Source organism: Sceloporus undulatus, chromosome 9 (assembly GCF_019175285.1).
Source record: "Sceloporus undulatus isolate JIND9_A2432 ecotype Alabama chromosome 9, SceUnd_v1.1, whole genome shotgun sequence".
Classification (NCBI taxonomy): Eukaryota; Metazoa; Chordata; class Lepidosauria; order Squamata; family Phrynosomatidae; genus Sceloporus; species Sceloporus undulatus.
The window spans coordinates 30,429,002-30,451,921 of NC_056530.1; the positions used below are offsets into that span (position 1 = coordinate 30,429,002).

General features: G+C 47.0%; 1 protein-coding gene across 8 annotated transcripts in view; it reads right to left on the reverse strand.

Annotated features, from left to right (window-relative positions):
* The window catches only part of CGN (cingulin), a 46,920-nt gene that overhangs the window by 13,129 nt on the left and 10,871 nt on the right, over window positions 1-22,920 (reverse strand). For 4 of the 8 annotated variants that reach the window (XM_042439383.1, XM_042439381.1, XM_042439385.1 and 1 more), the window contains exons 2-14: window positions 12,335-13,599; window positions 10,446-10,546; window positions 9,425-9,494; window positions 7,273-7,371; window positions 6,895-7,037; window positions 6,183-6,324; window positions 4,898-5,110; window positions 4,008-4,156; window positions 3,682-3,823; window positions 3,124-3,336; window positions 2,523-2,729; window positions 798-1,055; window positions 52-222 (exon numbers count right to left, since the gene is read on the reverse strand). In XM_042439383.1, the coding sequence (XP_042295317.1) occupies window positions 52-222; window positions 798-1,055; window positions 2,523-2,729; window positions 3,124-3,336; window positions 3,682-3,823; window positions 4,008-4,156; window positions 4,898-5,110; window positions 6,183-6,324; window positions 6,895-7,037; window positions 7,273-7,371; window positions 9,425-9,494; window positions 10,446-10,546; window positions 12,335-13,570 (3,144 nt within the window). In that variant the 5' untranslated portion in view covers window positions 13,571-13,599. Of the gene's footprint in view, window positions 1-51; window positions 223-797; window positions 1,056-2,522; window positions 2,730-3,123; window positions 3,337-3,681; window positions 3,824-4,007; window positions 4,157-4,897; window positions 5,111-6,182; window positions 6,325-6,894; window positions 7,038-7,272; window positions 7,372-9,424; window positions 9,495-10,445; window positions 10,547-12,334; window positions 13,600-17,538; window positions 17,607-22,920 lie in introns of those variants that run through there. The other 4 variants (XR_006100688.1, XM_042439386.1, XM_042439380.1 and 1 more) reach the window with 4 other exon arrangements.

Consider the following 22,920-nt stretch of genomic DNA (forward strand, 5'->3'; position numbering starts at 1 on the left):
TCCCATTCTCCTCCAAGGCTCTCTCTTTCTCTTCTCAGCCTCTGCACCTACCTCATCTTGCAACCTTCCCAGGTTGTACTGCATCTTCTCCACTTCGATGTTCCGGTCTTTGGCTTGCTTTTGGGAGTCTGTGATCTCCTTGCGGGACCTCTCCTTGTACTCCTCCAGCTGCGACTGGAGTTCAGACAAGGCACTGTGGGACTCGTGAGCCATTTGGTCCAGCTGGAGTGGCAGAGGAAGTCGAGATTAACCACAATGCTACATCTCCCATTTGGAAATGCAGATTAATTTGTCAGACAGGTTAAATAAATAATCTTAAATTTGAGTTATGTTGAACCTCCGGTCACATACATTATTTTTCTACTATGTGCTTGTGCCTCCGAGAACACTACCTAAGGTTTATGCGGATGCTTGAATTTGTGATTTGCAGTGGCAGCAATTATTCAAAGGTGCTGGGGACCAGGGGTCAGATTAGAGGAATACATTCTCACACAGGAACTACAAGAGCATCTAGAAGGTCCCCACATTTGTGGCCATAGTGACAGGACAGGAGGAGATCCTCCCATGTGGAAGCTGTGGGACAGATGGACAATCCTCATGTAGACCTCCATGGACCAAAGGTTGGGGACCAGCAGAAGGTGGAAGGCTCTCTGGAGTAGGCAGTGAGAAACAGAGGCTAACAATCTGGCCAGGGGTATATGGAAAAGGATGTAACTCTGAACATAGCTGGAGGATAAGCAAATTAGGGGCAGTGAAGCCTAGGGGGCATCCATGGATTCTCTTCTCCTGCAACTCACCTCCTTTGTGAGTTTGCTGATGCTCTTGTCCAGCAACCTCTTCTCTTCTTCCAATTCGCTCTTAACTCTCTTGAGCTGCTCCTTCTGCTTCACCTCTTCATGGTAAGAGGCACTCAGGTCTTGGTGCTCCCTTGAGAGGCGGCTGAGACTCCGCTGGGCGTCCTCCAGGTGGCTCTCCAGCGACCGCTTAGCCATCATCAGCTCCTGCTCTTGGTCCGTGGCGTCCCCCAGGGATGCTTCCATTTGCTTGCGGTCAGCCTGGGAAAAGGGAAACAGAGCTTGCCTTGAAGAGGACAACAATACAAAGACTTGCAGATGCTTTTCAAATCAGAGGTCCTGTTATTTGCAATTCATGCCTGCGCACACGTAGGACTTCACAATACACAACGGGACAGCTCCTTGCCCCAAGGAACATACACAAATTGTTAAAAATTACTCTGCAGTCATTTGTAGAATTTGTCAGTTCATAAATACAATTAAACCAAACATTGAAATCCCTGAGATCAGAGAATCATTTAAGTATGCCAAGCAAGTGTAGAGAAAAGCACATGATTCAGCCTGCTAACCATCATATTTACAATCAAAAGTATGCTTCCAGACCTTAAGGTGTCTAATGAAAAACTTCCAAGTGAATATGAAAGAAAAAAGAATTTGGATTTAGATTTTTAAAATCAAGGGTAGATGCTTTCTGAACCAAGTCTGGCCCAAAAGCCAGAAGTGACTTGCTAGTCATTGAAGGATTTCAGGATGCTTGGTATGGAAGCACCCCAGCCATGTCCACAAAACCTATTTGCTGGTGTAATCGAAAGTTTGCTTTAGTCGGGGAATACTGTTTGCGGAAGGAGAGATTATCCTGTTAGCCTCCCTCACAAAATCCATTGTTGCGGAGAAACCAGATAGCTTTTTTGGTGACCCACTAAATCAAAGGTCTATTTGGGGAAACATAACATGAAAGAGGACAATATCCTTCTAAAATGAGTTATTTCACTTGGCCATCCTTGAGCCACAAGGCAGAGGCGCTGGTCAGAAGAAGATAAGGTTTCTGTTGTTATGTGGCTGTTTCATGAACTCTGAAAGGAGAAGCATCTGCTCATCTGAAACAGAATCACTGAATCAGACAAAAAGTGACTTCAGTTTTACGTTTCTTCCTATCCCACTTTTCTTCCAGTGCAGCATCCAAGGAAGCTTATCACACAAATTAAAATATTGTAAAATATTTACATTACACAAATTCAAATATAGTAGAAAAGAAACCTAAACCTATACACAAAAAACTGCAGAATATGCTTTAACATTTCACAAATAAGAGAACAAATATATACAAGAGGGGGGGAAACTGCAGATTCATAAGGCATTTGTACTTCCCATAGTTTCTCATTAAATTAATTTGGAGCAATAAATGCTATATTTATATGAACCTCTCTGAAACCTTTCCACTATTATTCGTCTAACGATATACAATACTATACTGCTTATTGCTTAAATTAATTGCCCTGGAGGGTGGTAGAGTCTCCATTTCCAGAGGTCAGGAGAGTTTTAGCATGGCAGGCGGTTAGACTAAATGGCCCTTGAAGTCCCTTCCAGCAATGTGATTTTAAATCCAGGAAGGTTGGATGGACATTTAGGAAACACTGCTCTAGAAATGTGGTTGCAGCCTTCAGCAAAGAGGTCTACAAGAGTTGGGGGCAGATCGGGAGCTGTGTAGTCCACCTTCCCCCAAAGTACCTCCAACCTGGCGATCTTCTCCTTCAGCCTGGCCTCTGTGCCTTGCCAGTTGTCAGCAAAGTGTCGGTACTCCTTGAGCTGCGTCTCCAGTCCCAGGATCTTGCGCCGGAGGTCATCGTTCTCCTCCTGAGTCTCCCTCAGCGTGGACTCCACAGCCTTCTTCGTTTGCTCCGTTGCCTCCTTCTCGCCCTCCAATGCTGCCTTGACCTGCAAAAGCCACGAGAAAGATGCAAAACTAAGACTTATGTCCTTTTCTCCCTCCGGCAGTATTTTTATCTTCCAACATTTCGTATATGATTCGAACAGACACGCACTTCAAACTCATAACCAAACAACAAATCATAACCGAGCCCATCTCCCATTACTGCGCATTGCCAAAGATTCTGCATACTGTATTCATCAGCATCACCATAATCCAGTTTGCTGCCAGTTTTAAAGCCTGGACCTTTCAAAAGCCTGGCTTGGGAAGACTAGTCCCAAGAAGAAAGGCAGGATACAAATAAAATAAAAGTGACAGCAAAAGGTCCTTCCTGTGCAAGTTAAATGCCAGACCAGGAGCCCAATCCCTTCCCAAGGCAAAGGAACCCTTCCAAATCCTTGCCTTGAAGGCGTCCTCGTAATCCTTGCGGAGCTGCTGGAGGTCCTGCTGAAATTGCCGCTTCAGCTGGGCCACCTCCTCTTCATGATCGGCTCCCTCGTCCTTCAGGGCCGCCTTCAGGGAGCTCAGTTCCCTCTCTCGCTGCCGGAGAACCTCGTCCTGGGTCTGCTTCTCCAGCGTCAGCTCCCGCAGCTGATCTCGAACGTCACGCAACTCCTGGTGGAGAAGGAGAAGGAACACATGAGCAAGATTCCACCTCAACATTAGGAAGAACTTCCTAATGGTCAGAGATTTTCAACAGTGGAAGGCGCTCCCTTTGAGAGTGGTGGAATCTCCTTCTTTGGAGGTCTTTAAACAGAGGCTGGATGGACATCTGTCCCAGGGGATGCTTTGCTTGTGTCTTCCTGCATGGCAGAATGGGGTTGGACTGGATGGCCCTTGAGTCTCTTCCAGCTATAGGATTCTAAGATCCTCCATAAATCCATCTCCCCATCACTCTTTTGGCTCTTTCAAACTCCCCAAATCCCCAAGCCGGTACATGTGGCTCTCCATCAAACGCACCTTCCTGAGAGTGCTGGTCTGTCCGTCGTCCTCAGGGCTGCTCCGGACCTGGTCCACTTCTTGTCGCATTGCCATGAAGCGCTCACGCATCTCCTTCAGCTCCTCTTCGAAGTCCTCCCTCTCTACCTTCACCTGCATCAGCCTGGAAAGGGAAAGAAAAGAGAGGGGGGAAACAGGAACAAGTCACACTCAGTCTCAGACAATGGCAACCCCAGCCCCATTGAACAAATCTTGCCAAGAGAACTGTCTGAGTGGGTCACCGTAAGACAAGGTCTACTAGAAGGTAGTAACAACAACTCGCTTTGTAAGGGGAGAGGCAGTCTTACTCTTGCTTGGCATTTCGCAGCTCTTCCTTGTTCTTCTGAAACATCTCCTTCCATTGGGCCGTCTCCTCATTGCTCCCTTCCAACTCCCGTTGCAGATTCCTCACTACTGAATTGATCTTCTGCCGCTCAGCCTCCAAGCTGGCCTGATCCTGTGTGGGGAAAAACACAATTCACATTAATGTAAAAGAGGGGGAAAAGAACCATGCTAAGGAGTCTGCCACATAAGCAAAGCAGGACCATTTAGGGCTTAGGCCAGGAAAAGGGACCCATGTGGCTGCCCAGATGTTGCCACACTGCAAGAACTAGCAAAGCCTTGCCAGCACTGGGGACGCTGGAAAGTGAAGTCTAGTAATCATCTGGATTCCCATCATGAGGTGCATGCAATGTCTGGTGAAGAGGTACAACAAACGTTTTCTATGTCTCCAGTGGACTGTGTGTAACAACCTCAGAACTGTCCAGGTTCAACCCTTATCACACAACCCTGGAGAAGAAAATGTCCCCAAACTTCCTCAAGGGGACAGGGGAAACATTTTCACCATATTGTTGCACCCCTCAGTCTATTTTAGGCCCGGGAGAGAACTTTTCTTATACAGTAACACAAAATGATCCAAACATCACTTCCCATTTTTAATAAAAGGTATCTCCCTAAAAGGATGGCAGAAATGCACTGAGCTACCCCTACAAAAGCTAACATTGTATCCCACATGGCCTGCAGGCTGTACCCTGGCCTAGGTGGACAACCACCTTCAAGACTAGCTGTTTTTTATTTTAACATGCCCTTTTGTGGCTTCCAACCCACTTCTTCAGATGCAGTACCAAGCAGTATTAAGGCCTCTGGGGACACCACCCTGGCGCTCCCCCTTCACTCACACCACAAATCTTCTGCTCACCTGCGACACGTCCTCCATGTTGCGCCTCAGCTGCTCCATGTCCTGCTGGTACTGCTGCCGGACTCGATCCAGCTCTTTGTCATGGCTGGCCACCTCTTCCTTCAGGGCCCCTTTCAGAGCTGTCAGCTCGCGCTCCCGTTGACGCAGCTGATCTTCTTGCTTCTGCTTCGCCTGGAGGGTCTCCTCCAACTCCTCTCTGGTCTCCAGCAGCTCCTGGGAAAGGGAAAGCGAGACATGAATAGATTTGGATTGCTACGGGGTTGCGTCTAGCAGTTTCCATTTTGCGACAGCTCTCCGAATTATCCCCCCGAATCAAGATCACACAGCAAAGGAAAAGGATCTCCACAAACTGGGGGAACAAGCAGAACATCGCAAACGCAGTTCAGTGTCAGCCCAGTGCAAAGTGACAGACACTGGGGTGAAAAATCTTGACTCCAGGCATATGCTGATAGGTCTAAGCTGAGACCACAGAAGGGATGCTGGGAAACTGCTGGGCAGCAAGAGGAAAAGGTCAGCCCAGTACACAGCTGCTGTCAAAAAGGCACACTCCCTGTTGGGAAGCGTTCGGAAAGCAACTGAAAATACGACGACTGACCACAACCCAGGGTTGTGAATTGTAGTCCTCTAGAACACAGGTGGGCAAATACGGAAGAGGCAGAACCATTTTGCCCCCTGGGCTTACCCAGCTACCTGATTTTCATTACATTTTTAATTTTTCCCAGCGTTTTGGTGGAGAAGTGTCACATATATTTTCAGTCATACGACTATCTCAAGTACATTTGGTGAGGATGCATGAAAAAGCCTTCTTGGTGGCTGCTCCCAAGCTGTGGAACTGTCTCCCATGGGAGGCATGGCTGGTCCTCTGCTCTCTTCCCCTTTTTTGTTTAGATGGACTCTCATAGTCCACTGAAAAAGGTCTTTTAACTGGAGTCCACTGTATTGTCGGTGTCATTATTTGGTTTTAAATGCTTTTGGGGTATGTTTTTATTTAACATTTCCAATGTGAATGCATACTAAATCCAAAAAGAAAACCCCTTTTGCACTATATATTAATAACTCATATTCTAAGCCACTGTAGTGGTGATCCCTGGTACAGTTCCCCAGAGCCATTTGCTGCTGAACCCTGGAAGATTTCCAGGAGAGAAAGAAAAACAACTGTACCTGATGGACCCAAATACTGTGCTGGAATATAATAATAATTGCTAGGTTCTCACATCAGGCCACTTGAGAAGCACTGCTCTAATCCACTTTGGGTTTCACATTGTTGACGCAGGGCAAAACTCACCTTCAGCAAGTCATCCCTGTCCGGAGGACCTCCCGCTGGTTCCCGGAACCGGTCAAGTGCCTCCTGCATCTCCATCAGCTGTTCCTCCAAGTCGGCCAGCTTTGCTTCAGTTTGCTCCTTGATCGTTTTCACATCCCTCAGCCTGCAGAATTTTTGTGTTTTGAAAGGAAGGAGAAAGGATTTTTAATCCTTTTAAAGCCACCTACAGAGAAATACACAAACATGCAGCAACACAGGCACAACCCCTGTCCAGGTCAGAGACTTAAAAAGACAAAACATGATGGCCAGTGAGAGTTCTCTCCTTCTCGGCAGGGTCTTTGAGATCTCAGTGGGAATAGGGGCGGTCATAATGTGCTGTGCAGTCTACATTAGAGTTTTTGAATTTTTGTAAGTGGACCTGATAGGAGATAGTATGTAGAGAGATCCTGTAGCACCATTGAGACTAACTGAAAGAAAGAAATTGGCAGCATCAGCTTTCGTAGACTTCACTCTCCTTCCTCAGATCCACTCCACCAAATGCATCAAAAGAAGTAGACTTAGGTCTAGGAAAGCTCATGCTGCCAATTTCTTTATTTCAGTGAGTCTCAAAGGTGCTACAAGATCTTACATACTCATTCTACAGACTAACACAGCTATGTCTTTGAATTCTACCACTGATAGAGGAGATAAATATGAAAGCAACATAAAAAGTGGAATCAGCCTTAGCACACACTCTTTCAGACTGCTCTGGAGCTCCTGGTTCTTCTTCTCAAAGGCCTCTCTCAGTCGACGGCATTCTTCCTCCATCTCCTCCAGGCGAACATTCAGGTTGTGGGGAGTGCCATTTCTCTGGTTCTCCTGGGAGAGTTCCAGCCTCTAAGATGTCCCCAGAAAAGGACCAAAAGAAAACAAGGGAAGGAGACATAAAACTCCAGACAAATAGCCAGCAAAAACCCTAAGCTCTCTTCACTTCAGAAAGAGAGTTATTTTGTTGCTGCTCTGGACCAAGGAGGACTCCGGATGCTATTGCAATTCACCCAGACATCTCCAAATAGACCTGGATCTCCCTCCTGCCCTCCTTAGCAGAACCTGAAGGGGGTTCGGAAGTTACCTCGGTCTGCTGGTCCAGTTTCCGCTGCAGCTCATTGACCTTCTGCTTCAGTTCGTCCGCCTGGGGAAGGGACGGGCTCGATTCGGCTGAAGGGAGAGCCTGCCATCAACACAATAACACACACATACAAACACACACAAAAATGCTAAGTGCATCAGATGGGTACATGTTGGACAAACAGCTTATCACTGACTCTGCAGTCTTGGCAGATTTGTCCTCTCATCTGATGTGGGTCCAGATTTCGTCTAGTCATGGGGTGTGATGGGGGGCCCATACAATGGCTAACCTTTCTGTATTTGCCTGCTTGGACTCTTAAACTCTTTGGGGGAGGCCTTTCTTTCAGTCCCACCAGCTCCCCAGACATGTTTGGTGGGGACAAGAGACAGGGCCTTTTCAGTGGCTGCTCCCAAGCTTGGGAAATTTGGGAAGATGGCTCCTTCCTTGCTCTTTTCCTGCCGGCAGTGAAAACTTTCCAGTTTCGACTCATTTTTAGGAACTGACTGCGGAGCCCCAAAATATGGCAAAATTGTCCTTATAGAGGAGCATTTTTAAGCCAAAAAATGTTTGAGGGTATGTCAAACATGATCTTGGGGTACCGTAAAGATCCCCCCAGGATGCATTTTACTCATTCCTGTTCTTCACATTGGAAGCAGGGAACACACACAAAGGGGAGAGGTTTGGCACCTTCCTGTCCTATCAGTGGACTTCCTACGGAGATGGCTCCCAAATTCTGGCCCTCAACTCCCAGATGCCCCAGCAAGCTTGGCCAAGAGTCAGGAATTCTGGGAGCTGAAGTCCAAAACATCTGGAGCACCAAGGTTTGCAAACCCCCCTGGGTTAGCTACTGCTGGGATCAGGATGCTAAAGGAGGAAAGGATTAGGGCTGACTCAGAAAGGAGGTGTAAACATGGAGAGCATAATAGAAGAGGGGAAACTAAAACACAAGGATATGCACTATCACTCTCTTGCTTTCTCTCTGCTCCACTGCCTTCCTCCCCGATATTTCCAAAGATCCCCTTCCACCTCCCCTCAACCTAGAAATGACCCTCTGTCTCTCGCTCCTTGAAACCGAAGCCTCCGTACGCAGCCCTCTCACACCAGAGGCTTAGCATGTCCTCTCTGTCTGGCCTCAAGCAGCCAGCCTCCCCGACATGCCACTTTCAATAGAGAACCAGAGAGCGATTCCTGTCATCTATGTCTCAAAACTTGGATGGGGCGAGGAAAAGGAGGAGGAGGAAGTGTGCTCAAATTTGCTAAAAAAGCTCTTTTTAAGAACTGCCGGGGGTGGCGAAAAACGGAGAGAGGAAAGAGAGCCTCTTTTGAAAAAGCCTTAATCCAAGCCCTCAGAGGTATAGCAGAATATACATATGGGATGCATAGGTTTCCTTTCATGCAGAGATCAGAAAAATATTTTGGGCTTCAAAATGCCCTCCAACTAATCCCTGTGGATGGCTTTTGTCCCTCAGACATTTTCAGCAACAGTTTTCTTCTTAGGTGCTGTTTTTATACATGCGATGCGGAGCAGAAGATGCACATGTAAGGCATAGTGTCTCTTTTTTCACACATTAAAGCTTTCACTGCAATACAGCAAAATACTCCTGAGCAGAGGAAAGGGCTGGCTAGTGCAGTCAAAGGAAGATCTCCGATCCCTCTTGACCCATATATATATATATATATATATGCGCGCAATAAACATCAGAGGGAGTTACCCTGTTTCTTCTCAGCAGAGCAAAAAGGTGCGACAACACTTCCGCTTGGGAAGGTTTACAAGACTTTAGGAATACAAGAGGCTGCTCACAATTGTCTGCATCAAAAATCCCCTCTGAAAAATCTTGCTTAAAAAAATGTCTCAGGGTTGTCATATATAGGAAGTGACTTGAAGGCCAACAACAATAGTACTTTACTTCTACGTAGGAATTAATATGGTGCTAACAGACTGCTATTTGCAAATGCCTCTATCCTCATCCTTCCTTTAAATCCACTCATATCTCCCCTTGTACAGCTGCAGTGATGTAAATAAATTCACAGCCTCCAAATGGAGGGACAACCTAGAGACACAATAGTCAGCAGGAAAATCTTAGATCAAGTTCCCAGTCAGCTGCCAAAAGTTTTGATACTAGGTCCTGAGTATATGTTAAGTCCTGGTACTTACAGCGAGTGCTTCGATTTTCTCAAAGACAAGGTTGGTTTTCCTCTTCACGGCAGCATCGCTCTCGGTGCTTCTGAGAAGGGACAAAACAGACCAACTTACTGCATGTGTCAAACTAAATCAGTCATGTCAATCTATGCAAGATGTTTCAAAGGCCCTTATCTCCGGATGGTCAAAACCAGCATCCTCAGATTGGATTCTGGAGACTGCTGCCTCTTTGGGGATATTAATTGCAAAGAGAAGAACCAGAGCGGTTCTTTCAGAAGCTGCCTTGAAAGATAGGCAACGTTCTCCCCAAAATGTGAGGTGCAAGTGTTTGGATCCTGGGCAAAAAAGGTGGTTTAGGTAAGTGCTGAACAACTGTGGGTCTCAAGGGCAAGTCTTCTGCTTCTCTAGGAGCCAAATGGGCTGTTAAAAATGCTAAGAACAAAGACAACAAAACTCAAAGTGCCAGAAATCTACTAACAATTTTATAAAGCTTTCAAAAATGTTAAATGATCCAAGCCAGGGGATTTATTTAAAAGATGAGTCGTCTATTCCAAAGGGCTCCAGGAAAGTCAATTCAACCTTTCTGGGAAGGAGAAAAAAGGGGGATCTAGAGAATCTCATGATCATGTATTCCATATTATCACTCTACGCACTTCTTATCAGTTCCATTTCCAGTGGAGAAAAAGACTGATTCAGTCCAACTAGGCAAACGTTTTATCTCAGTCAAGGATGAATGTGAGTCCGGAGGGTCAGCCAACTTATCACATCTATTTTGACTACGACTATTTGCGACACAAGATTTTGCAAACACAAAAGCTTAGCGGTGCATTTATTTGTTCGCTTGTTCCTTTGAGCACTAGACAACAGAAAAACTCTTATATTTTGGCCTTCTAATGTGACTGCAGTGCAACAGCTATACAGCTATAGAGAACTATACTGATACATATCAGTTTAAAATGCACAAGCTAATGGTCGCAAGCTAGAAGCCACAGACGAAACATTGGATCTGTCTCCTCCTCTGTGACCTAACACTCACCCTTCCTTCAGGATGTTATAGATCATTTCTTTCGTATATTCTCTGCTGCCAGGCTGAGAGACCTCTTGCTGGTCCTTCAGAAGGTCAGGGGTAGACTTCATCTGTAAGCAAAAAAGCCCAAAGTGATGGAGGCACGGTAGGTGAGGACAAGAGAAAGGGCATTCTTAGTGGCAGCCCCAAAACTTGGTCTCTCTGACCACATTTCACTGTTGGCTGAAAGTAGGTAGGCAATTCCTCTTCAGGTTTTAGGGTTGCATTCCTGCTATCCATCTGTATCTATTCTATTCTGAAAGTTTACTCCATTGTATAGTTTTTCCTTGCCGCCCCCAAATGAAGGACAAGATACAGCTTTTTGCATCGAGAAACAGCTAAGGAGTTGTTTCAGTGGTGCATCTCCAGAAGGATCTAGTTAGCAAGGGATTTACAAAGACGTTTTTCTATCCGCAAAGTCTAAACCAATATACAGAGTCACCCTTTATCTGAACTGCTTGGGACCAGAAGCATTGGGGATTTCAGGGTTTTTCAGATTTTGGAACCTTTGCATGCTGACAGTGAGATATCTTAAGAGATGGGAACCGAAGCCTAAACATGACATTCATGTATGTTTCATAGACACATAGCCTGAAAGATATACACAATATTTTAATCCCGAGGCGTGGTTACTTTCAAGTAAAATGTGCTTGCATTTATTGGCCTTCCCCCTTTTGCGTTCAACCCCAACCACCACAGAGACGTAGCCCACGCAAACTTCTCTTGCGTTGGATTCGGCCCTCGGGTAGAAAGAGGTTCCCCGCCTTTTTACAAGGATCCTTCCTATGAAGCAATAGTACAAAATGTGAGGAAGCAACAGGGATGGAGAATTTCCCTGGGAAACAAGGTCTCGTTCCTTTGGAAACCCTTTATTTGTTTTGCTGGAGGGAAGGATCTCGCCGAAGGTGCCAGACGTATCTTGCCCTTCAAAACCAAGAGGCACTGTTATGTGTGGGGTTGAAATACCAAAAGGAATACTGGATATTCCAGCAATCTCGTGTCTTCTGCTTTCCCGAGGCTACGCTGTTCTGTTCTGGCACTTTGAGAGCTGGTTTTTGCAACTGTTTTGCATTTTTGTTCACATCTTATGAAACAAAAATCTCATCCCGGGCGAGTGAGACGTTTACATGTTGAAAAAGTGCAGGGGGTGAATATGCCACCAGCAAAGCAACCCCATCTTTCCCATCGTACCATGGCAATATAAAACCATGAGGATACAAAATTGACTTGATAACAGGCACATTGCCAATAACTAGGGCTCTAACCGAATCCGAGAACGATTAAACTGATTAAACACAGAATTTTTAGTCAAGTAATTGTAAGTGATTAAGATTTGCATCCAGGCAGAAGGAAGCAAGTATACTGTCTTTTAACAAATAAAGCTCAAGCCAAATAGCACCACCCCAGAAGGTGATCCTCTTTGTCGAGAGAAGGAGGTCAAACACATCTCAAGAGAAGTGCTTGCGATCAGAAATTGTGCTTTGGTCACACTTCAATTGGGGCAATAGTGTAGTTGCAAAGGGGTTTTGTAGCACCTTTGAGACAGAGTGAAAGAAATTGTTGCATAAGGTTTTACAGACTTGGTCTACTTCCTCTAAATCTATGAAAGCTTATGCTGCAAATGTCTTCCACTCAGTCTCAAAGGTGCTATAAGATCCCTTTACGCTCTGATATTGCAGATTAACACAACTATGACTGAACCATATAGCATAAAAGGGATGCTTGGTTACTGATCCCTTTGCATACTGATACTCCAGATTAACATGTCCATAACTCTGAATTGTATAGTGTGAAAGGAATGCTGGGTTACAGACAGGCCCTCAAAAGCATAGCTACGTGGGGATCATAAGAAAGATTACCTGAATCTCCGGCTGGGTTTTTCTGGGCTGTTTCTCCTCCAGGCTCTTGTTCACCCAGTCCAGGGTCAGCTTGGACTTGTCCAGTCCATTCTCCTTCGGCTGGTGCCCAATGGCTCGGTTGAGACTCCTGGTCTCCTGGGGGTTGGCCAAGCTGAGTTGCTTTGCCACAGAAGGCCTCACTCCATCTTTATAGCCTCCGTGATTCTCCTCTGCACCCAGTTCCCGGGAATCGGCCGTATCCTGGTACGCCACCCTTCCGTCAAGGCTCTGAGAGCGCTTCCGGTCATCCAGAGAGAAGCGGTTTCTCCGGGAAGCTCGGCCCCTGTGCTGGGCCTTACCGTCAAACTTGTGGATTAATGAATCGACCGAGGAGAGAGGCTTTGTATCGATGTCCCCACCACAATCACCCCCCTTGTTGGAGGCATGGCCGGGTTCGGACGAGTCCGAGCTTAACGGCGATGACTTACGGACGGGTCGCAAACCAGTGATGTTGCCGCTGACCTCTTCTCTGGGGCTGGACAGCCTCTGTCCGGCGAGGTTCATGAGGCTGGTGCTTCTCACTGTTCCCCCCGTTGGTGGGGTCTGGGGAAGGGGAGCAGGCTGAGTCCTCGAGAGACCGGGGTCTTGAGGCTCCTCCGGTTGGGAGCTGAGCAGGGAGCCGTGAGACTGAGTCCGCCGTAGCTGCTCCCCGGAGGTCTTTTTGTGGGGCAGCGTCCGATAGCCACCCTGTGGGGGAGAGGCAATGCTGATGCGGGACAATCGGGCCCCGTCCAGACTATCCGATTTCGGAACTCCCTGCCTTGGGACCAGTTCCTCGTCTGAGGTGCTGTACTGCGAGCTGTAGAGGGATGGTTTCACGCTGTATGGATTCTCTGGTAGATCAGAATCGGAGCTGATGGATCCAGAGGCATCTTTGGATGACGACGCAGCCCCAGGGGACCCTGGGAAGGTGTCCTCCATCTGCTGGCTTCGGGAGGGTAACCCATACTTGCTCTCACCTTTGATCTGCACCCCAAATGAGTCCCCCCCTTTCTCCCCGCTGTTGAGGACCACAAAGGGCTGTCCGTCAATGCCCTGGACCCGCACTGCCACACCATAAGAGCCCGGTTTGGAGACCTTGGACCGGATCTTTTGGGACTTGCTGGGCTCCTTGAGGTCATTGATGAATCTGATTTGGACCCCATAGTCCATGGGGCTGTGCTTCTCAGCCATGGTGCCGTTCATATGGTGGTCCATGTCCTATGCGTTTGGAGTCTTAAAGGATCCTGGAAATGGGGAGGAGAGGGAAAAGAACAGAGATTTAAGATAAAGACCACTGCGCTGAAGAGCCAGAAGTGGTACCAGAGGCAGAGTCTTCTCAATGATTCCTCTTCATATAAAGGAGCACCCTTTAGCTGAACTAGCATCTTAACAATCTTAGCTGAACATTTTAAAAACACATTGAAATACTCTTTAAAGAATCTAGTTTTGAAACTAAAACAGCAGTTTTAAACACTGGATGCCACGTGGAACAGCCTTGTTTTGGCCACCCTAGTTTCGTTGGGCAGGCAATTCCACAGTGAAAGCGTGACTACAGAAAAAGCCCGGTTATGCGTACCCACTAAACCAGAGATTCCCAAACGTTGGTACCCCAAAGTATATTGAACTTCATCTCTCAGAAGCCCCAACCAGCTTAGTCAATATTCATGAATTCTGGGAGCCTTAGTAAAAAATATCTGGAAGGCCAAAGTTTGGGAAATCACAAAACCACTGCATCCGAAACCTACTTCCAGCTGTCCTCTGCCTTTACAGATCCAGCCCAAATTCTTTCCCAGGTGGCTACTACCTAAGACCACCGAAGTAAGGCTTCTGGATGCAAAGGACCCCGGCCTTCACCCCAACAACAGGTAAACCAGGCCCTATATGAGAATTCAAAAATCATGACCACTTTGCAAAGAGGAACAAAGAAATTGGTGCAAGACAGGGAGAGTCAGGTAACAGTATGACTTTGCCTTCTGTTTTTAAGCATGTACACAAATACAGTAAAATTCAGGGTTTATTATTCGGCAACATCAGCCGAGGTGCACTTTACCCTCCACAACAGGCCTGGCCGGCGACTCCCTTTTTACGACAGAGGGAAAATATGCAAACAGTTCTTATCAAGTTTAAAACACCACGAGAAGTAGTTGCAAAGGTGCCCACTGGAAACAACGAAGAAAGGAGCCACCCACTAGCAAGGAATGCTAAGGGAACAAAAAGACACACAACACAGTTGGGGGAGACAGCCATGGAACTATGCAATTTGGGTTCGAACTTTGGTTGAAGCTATCAGCCCTGGCTTGCCTGTTTGTCTAATGGAGAGAAAGTGTTGCTGTGTTGGATCGAGACCTGGAAAAACCTGGTTCTAGGTGCCCATGAGCCATGAAATGCCCAGCCTGAGCTACCTTACAGGGCTGTTGTAGTGGTTGTGATGATAAAGTAAGGAAGCTGGAGAGCCATGACTCGAGCTCCTTGGACTTAACAAATAAATACAGGCATAGCTCAGTTGACAAAGCCTCTGACAAAGAAGCTCCTTTTTACAAAAGCTTTTTATGCATGTCCAGTATCCCTTTTCCCCTCTGTCCAGGGAGAAGATTTTTAGCAACATCAGCAATGGGAAGACAGTGAAGGAGGGCTGGAGAAAGACAGACTTTCAGTGTTGGGTCCCAACAGTGTGTCTGTAGTAAACAATGCAAATAAAGCCTCATGTGGGAAAGAATGGGATTCCGCTCTATGGGATCCTACTGTCACTTGTGGTGGGCTTTTGTTCAAAGTAAGCGTCACGCCCTGAGCATGAAGTGGGGGGAAAAGATAAAACAGATTAGCCTGCCTCATATAACCCTCACAGATCTTGCGACATTTCTTCGTAGGAATGATGCTCCAGCCCCCTGTGAGTCTCAGTCTCTCTTTCCTGCACCTTCCCCAGATCTATGATATTCCTCTAGAGATGCTGTATAAAGTCAAATCGCAACACTACACTTGCGTATAAGGGCACCAAATCTGGCTCCCAGGTACATGCACAGCAGAGACCCATCCCTCCCATGCTAGAAATCAGGTGTAAGCAACCTGGCACCCTTCAGGTTTTTAAGGACGCAGCTCTCACTGTCCCCTTCTGTCTGGGACTGATGGGACTTGTAATACACAACACCAAAGAAGTCACCAGACTGCCTGTCTTTCCTGTCTGCATATACTTGCAAACAAAGGGACTATTGAATCCACACTTCACACACTTCACACACAAAGAGGCATTAACACCTAGCCAACACAATGAGTGAGGAGCCACAAGAATGCCTAACTATGCAGGGTTTGTTTACACAGTTGGGCTATTCAGAGGATGTCCTGGACAAAAGGAAAATAGAAAGAAAAAAAGAAAGAAAGAAAGAAAGAAAGAAAGAAATTCAGGATGACAGCCACCTCCACCTAGCTGGGAAAAAATAATAATTGTAGGGTGCTGAAGACCGATTCACACCCAGCAACTGAGGCTACCAAACACAGAAAATGTTGGAAGGAAAACTGAGGCCCTAAAAGCTACTAAGCCAAGGTACTAGTCCACAATAGTTCTTGGGAAGTCTGTCTGCTTATGGGGGGATGAAATGGGGGTCTCTGGAGTATGGACATTCGATCTCGCACTTGATTCAAAAGTCAAAGGAACTCTGGAAATGGATATTCCAGGGTATGAGGACAAACCTATCCCCCTAGTTTCCCCTAAGAAGAAGACAGGAAAACTGTCCCTTGTCTAATGTCAGGGTTTGAGAAGTGGGCTCTCTCAAAATCAAGAACCTGCCTCAGAGAAGTTCACCCTGACCAAAAGTTGAAACCCTCCCCGCAAGAAACAAGGGGGTGAAATGCAAACATTTGGATCAAATGAAAAGTATGAAAGCATTTCTCCTTCCAACAACCCTGTAAGGTAGAACACGATCCTCTGTTACTCCTGCTTTGCCACCAAGTTGAATCTGTGACTCAGACAGGATGCGATTTGGACAGAGTCCTGCCATTATCAGACCAACGGACTTTCTAGACCTTTTACCTATATGGGTAAGCCACCACGAGTCCCATTTGGGGGGGGAGTGAGGTATACATAAAAGGAACATTGATGATGAAGATATTTGGCTTACATCAGTAGCTGACTGGATGCTTTTGGGATGCCACCGAACAAAATCCTATCCCTAAGATAGAGGGTCCATCTAGCAAGGGATGGGGATCATGCTGCCCTCCAGATGTTATTGGACTGCAATTCCCAGCAGTTAGGACAAGCAATGGCGAGGATAACTGAGTGTTGCAGCCTGACAGCCTCTGGGAGGCCATACAATTCTTGCGTAAACACAAAACCATCCAAAATAGCAATGGCCCATATCTCTTGTGGCAGCAGGATCTGGTTATATGATTTAGCCTGCCCTGAATCTTCTCCCAAACTCCTTCACTGGGGAGAAGAACCACCTCTCTATAGACCAGGGCTCCTCCGTATGGTTTTGGATTGTAACTCTCAGAAACCTTAGAGCCAATGGTAAGGAATACCGGAGGTTGCAATCCAACAGCATCTGGAGGACTTCACATTGCCAGCTACCATCCAGAGCCTGACCGATGAGGTCCTTCTGATGTCCAATCCCATTTCCACTTCCTGAGGCAACTTTTCACAGACTAGGCTGCCAAGCCGGCTCACATGTTCCCTTTCCATTCAGCTCAACGGGGCCGCTATGATCCCCCCCCCCGCATTCCCGGCAAACAAGGATCTGTACAAGAGACACTTCCAGCCTGGGAGATACTGAAGCTCCTTGGGCTCATGAAAGCCAAAAACAAAGAGTGGATTGTTCCCGCGGCAAAGGGGATGGAAACGCCAGCTATTCCAAGCCTGAGCATCCCTGGTTCGGAAGCAGCTCCCACGATTAACAAGCACAGTGCGGACGGGGAGTGAAAAGAGCATCAATTAGAAAAATCACGCAGCGTCAGCAGGATATAGATGCGAGCAGGACCTCACAAGCGGAGAAACGGCTAAAGAGGAGGGAGAGGAAGGGGGTGCATTTCCACCCTGCAGTGGCTAAAACCGCAGTTTTTATGAACCGCCGAGAGAGAGTGTCCAAGAAGCGCCCGGCGCAAAAACATGCCAACTCTCAGAAAGCCAGCCAACCTAGCTCCCTGTCCGCCCCCCGCCTTTACCATGGCACAGTGGCATAATGCTGCATACTCACTGCGACTGGAACTAGGAGAAACGGTGGATGTGGGTGTGCGCAGTCCATAGACGCAAGCCACCGGAAGGGGGGGAAATGCATCTAGAGATGGGGGGAGAAATAACAATATATATAATAAAAGAAGCATCCAGGTTAGCTAGAGCTGCAACCGGAGGCCAAGCCCGGTCGAGTGGTGCTGGAACAGCGCTCAGTCCAAATGAGACATTTTTATCCGAACGGAGGGTTCAGGGGCAGCACATGGCCATGGCAAGGTGGCCAGGCTGCATCGTGGCATCAGTTCCACAACAGCAAAGAGACACAGGGAGTTAAGAAGAGACTCCCAGCCTCTCTCTTTGCCTTTTGCTTTCCCTGCAGCGCATCAGGCAAGGGTTCTGCCAAGCGATGGGAGATGTCCTTGAGGGAATGGACAGTTCGAAAGGCTTGGCTCCCTCCACCCGTCTCCTTCCGAAGCCACACTTTCAAGGGTTTCGAACGTTTCGTTTCTCCTACCTCTGGATCTGCAAAGAGAAGCCTACGGCATCACAAAGGTGCCGGGACAAAAGGGAGGGAGATGGTATGAATGGGGGAGGAAAGGCGAAGGAGGAGAGAGAGAAAGAGGTATGCGCCTGGTTACGGAGGCAGGCTTCACATGCTGGCAGCAACCAGCCAGAATGGGAGTGATGCAGAAAAAGAGAACGGGAGTGGTGGAGGAATTAGGGAATGGGATAAAGAAAAAGAGACTGAGACCAGGTCTTTCCCATCTTCCATTCTCTTTAGGTTCTGGATGGAGCAGTGCACCCTATAGAATGATACGACTACCTTGCATTTGGATGGAATAGCCCAAACAATGTGGACTCTGCAAATAGGAATTAAAGAGATGCTTCTCTTCTGCTCATTCAGAGAACTGCCAAGAGATGGGAAAAGGTGCAAAGAGATTTACTGAGAAATGTGCAGAGGATCGGGATCCTTTTTTCCTGGAAAGGCTGCTAAAGAAGAAAGAAGACCATTAAGAACATGACTAAGAAACTGGGAAAGGAAGGAATGTCATGATGCAAGTTTTGTGGCGACCGATAGGATGGACAACTATAGTTTTTTGTGGGGTTTTCAGGCTATGTGGCCATGTTCTAGCCCGGAAAAAAAAAACCACAAAAAACTATGGATGTTGGCTGTGAAAGCCTTAGCTTCACACAGAATGGACAACTCTTTACAGCCTTCCTCAAATTGGGCCAATGTTGGGGGAGTGCCCTTCCCATCATCCCCTGTTAGCCAGGGAGGTGGGACTTGAAGGCACACAACCACAACTAAGAGCCAGGGTGGCGTAGTGGGTTGAGTGTTGGACTGTGACTCTAAAGACCAGGGTCCGAATCCTCGCTCAGCCATGGAAATCCACTGGAATGAAGGCAATGACAAACTCCCTCCGGATAAATCTTGCCAGCCTGATAGAGTTGCCATAGGGTCCCTGTAAGTCAAAAATAACTTGAAGGTACACAACAACAACAGCAGCAACAACTCTGTATGTCCAAGGCTCGTCCCGTCACCTTTCAAAGCGTCCTTCATAAATTAACTAAAATTATTTTGTCTAAAAATAGAAAGGAACGAACACAAGAGGGATGGCACACACACCACGAAGGAGCATTGCTTTTCCGCCAGTGTTGCTGACGTGGCCACAGGCCCTTTTGCTTGTTCATGGGAAGCAGCCCCAAGAGAAACGCAACACTCCTTTCTCTTTCCATCCAACAATTGCTGGGACCATGCCAACCCAGTATCGGCCAGGGAAGGGGGAGGCAAGTCAGATGCCCATAAGAGGCTGGCAGTGTTCCCTTTCCCTGCCAAACAGAGAGGGAAGTTCGGGGAGGGAATGGAGCCATCACAGTTTGGATTTCCCCATCTGGCAGGTGAACAGTCTGGAGAGGGTTCTGGAACATCAACAAAAACAAGATAGTCATGGAGTCAAAAACCATACAACCAGACCCAGCAGAAGAAATCAAACCCTTTCCCAATTCCTTGCAAACCAGAAATTGTTGGACTGCAACTCCCAGCTTTCCGCATCATTACTTTTACCAGCCTGGGGTGCTGGGAAATGCAGTTCAACAACATCTGGAGGGTCACATCACAGGGCCAAACAGAGTTCTGGTGCCACAACAACCCACAAATCCCAGGATTCCATAGGATGGAGCCATGGCAGTTAAAGTGTTGTTAAACTGCATGGCTTCTGCAATGAGGATGCAGCCTTAGACTCAAAGCTGCTGCAAGATCCCTTTGCATAATGATATTCCAGATCAACATGTCTCTCGATTAAAACGTCGTTACACAACCTTAATGGCATATCCCACAAGCACCCTACACAGTTTCAACTACATTAACATAAAACACCGACAGAAGATTATTAAGTGGGACTGACTGTCCAGACCAGAAGCTGTCAAAGGGATCCTTACCCCTGTTTTGAGCAAATCCTTTGTTCTGCTGTTCAAGAATAGGGCCCATCATCCTCTGAGGAGGGTTTTTGGGAGATTGTGGAAGGAGGAAAGGGCAAGGAGAAATTTTGGTTGTGTGTTTCACCTCCCACTTTTCACAAAGTGCCTCCTGTTTCCCCAACCATGAATGCAATGCCAAGCATCTAATTCATATGGCTAAAAGGTGACCAGACATCCTCCTTTTCCAGGACATGCCCTATATTTTAACCTTTTGTCCATGAGGGATTTCAAAATGCCCTCCAATTTGAGTTTGACTAAGGAGGATTAATTTACATTTACACTAGTGCTTTTCGATTTTATTTTGTGTGTGTGTGTCGTGTGCCTTCAAGACCCAAAGGCAAACCTACCATGGGGTTTTCTTGAGGAGGTTTGCCATTGCCATGAGGCTGAAAGCGTGTAACTTGCCTGAGGTCACGCAGTGGGTTTCATGGGCGATCCAGGATTTGAACCCTGTTCTCCAAAGTCTCAGTCCAACACTCAAACCACTACGTCACACTGGCCTACGTTTTTCGCGAACGTCCTACCTTTTGCGATGTCTTGTCCTCCTTTGCAGTTAGGACATCTGGTCACCCTGCGTAGGCCTGACAAAGAATGTGCAAGGGAAAGATAGAGGAGACCTAATGCAACTTCTGTACCTGCTTGTGGCAATACACACCTGAGGAAGTTACAGAGCGACTGACGCCATCCGAAACCTCCAGAGCTCAAAGCCTAGGAAACCAGGTCTCTCCGAAGGGACTGGCGGAGAAAGGGAAGAGATCCAGCCACCCAAGCCCTCTCATAATCCACAGCTTGTTATTCCAATCCTCTCTAGAGCATTAGCGTTAACAAGATAAACTTACAGAGAGAGAAACCAAACCTGTCGGTCGAGATCTTGCTACGTGGAATTCCACAACTCTTTCCTTCTCACCTGCAGCCTCGGGGAAACAGAGCGAGGAAGGACCCGGAGGTGGTGAAAAGGGGGAGAAAATGCTAAGAATCCCCCCATAAAACCCTATCAATGGCCTGTTACAGACAGGCCAAAATAAAGCTGCTTGGGGTCTCTTTGGAGGTATGCTATTTAAATGATGCATGGGTCCTAAGAGTCCGGAGGTCGCGCCAAAGCCACACTCCATTCCTAAGCACTGGAGGGCAGCTTTGGTGCAGCTTCCGGATTCTGAGGATGCATGCATCATTTAAACAGCATACTTCCAAAGAGACCCGAAGCAGCTTTATTTTGGCAGTCTGTAACAAGTCAATGACACTCTTCAGCTGCAATGCATATGGATTTTTAAATCCATTTAAAAGGTTAGCTGCTTGGAGTCCCTACACTGGGAGGAAGGTGGGACATAAATACAACGACGACAACAACAAGCAGGACCATCAAGTCCTTAACCCTCCCACTTTTCTAACTGCAAAAGTCAATTCCGAGAGGTATACTGCTCCTGTAGATAGAGGTTTCATTCAAAATTGCAAAGATAACAAGCGCAAAAGAAGAGCGCTGCTGCATTAGGGCTAATGCCTCTCCAATTCGGCTCCAGAGCAGTGAACCAGATGCCTAGGAAACCACAAGTGGCACCTAAAATGACATCTCCCATTTTTTTGTTGCAAGCATCTGGTCCTCGGAGATTATACTGCTTCTGAACACGGAGGTTTCTAGATATTGTGGCTATCAGCAAAACCTACACTGCATGGACAAACTGATCACACTAAACCTGGAGAAGGTGGGATTAAATTCAAAATGCAAGCATCCTCTGCCAATCTCCCTTAGCTTTAAAATAAAAACTCTAGTTTATTCCATATCAAAGCACCTTGGACAGAAAGAGCCATAAACTGACTATTGGAAAAGGTTCTGCTTTCCAGTCCAGTCTTCTCAAGGCTTGGGAAAGTTACTTGTATGGTAAGTAAAATCATTCCTTCTCCATAGACAGACCAATGGATTGGATCAGCAAAAATATAAAACCAGCACCGATCTTTTCTCAGGATTTCCACTGCTTAAGACTACCTGGGTTTGGCAAAGCAATACCCCCATCTTCTCCGAGCATCAGTTCCCAAAACCAGCGAAAGCTGAATAGCTGCATTGCTTTGGGAAACAAGCCTCAAATTTAAAATCTCCTTGTCTGATCTTACTGCTCCAAAAAGAAGAAGGAAGCTGTAAAAGAGACTCACCTTTTTGCCACTATGATCAAAGGGAAGGCGAGGCTGATGGAGATGTTGGGGCTGTCTTGAAATGTCAAAGAGGTCATTTAAAACCTAACCAAAATGGCAGCTTTAAAAAAAAAAAGCCTGCAAAAGGACTCGGCGGCCTGGAGAAACCTGAAACCGACACACCTGAGCTGACATCACCGATCCATCCTTTGCAGGTGCAGCGGGCGGAATGGAATTCCACAGGTAGAACCGCGACCTTTCGTCTGTTGCGCAAGGCCAGGACGTCCCAGGTAAACAGAGATTAGAGCGACAGACATGTCCCTGCCACCGGAAGGAGGGCTTAGCAGAGAGCCTCCTCTCGACGGATGAGTAACACACCTGTGTCCCTGTCGCAGGCCGGTTGTGAGACTTCTCTCTCAAAAGCCCTTTATCGGTAGAATCGATAGCCGCTGCTAAAGAGTGGTCAGGCCTCCCCCGGAATAATCTTATGTCCAGTTCTGGGCACCACAGTTGAGAAACTGGAGCTTGTCCAAAGGAGGGCAACTAAAATGTTGGAAGGTTAGGAAACCATGTCCCATGAGGAACTACTTAGGGATCTGGGGATGTTTAGCCTGGAGAAGAGATGGTTAAGAGGTGATATGAAGCCTTGTTTAAACATTTGAAGAGGTGTCACACTGAAGATGGAGCAAGCTTGTTTTCTGCTGCTCCAGAAATTAGAATATGGGACAATGGGTGCAAGCTACAGGAAAAGAGATTCCACCTCAGCATTAGGAAGACCTTCCCGACAGTAAGAGCCATTCGATGG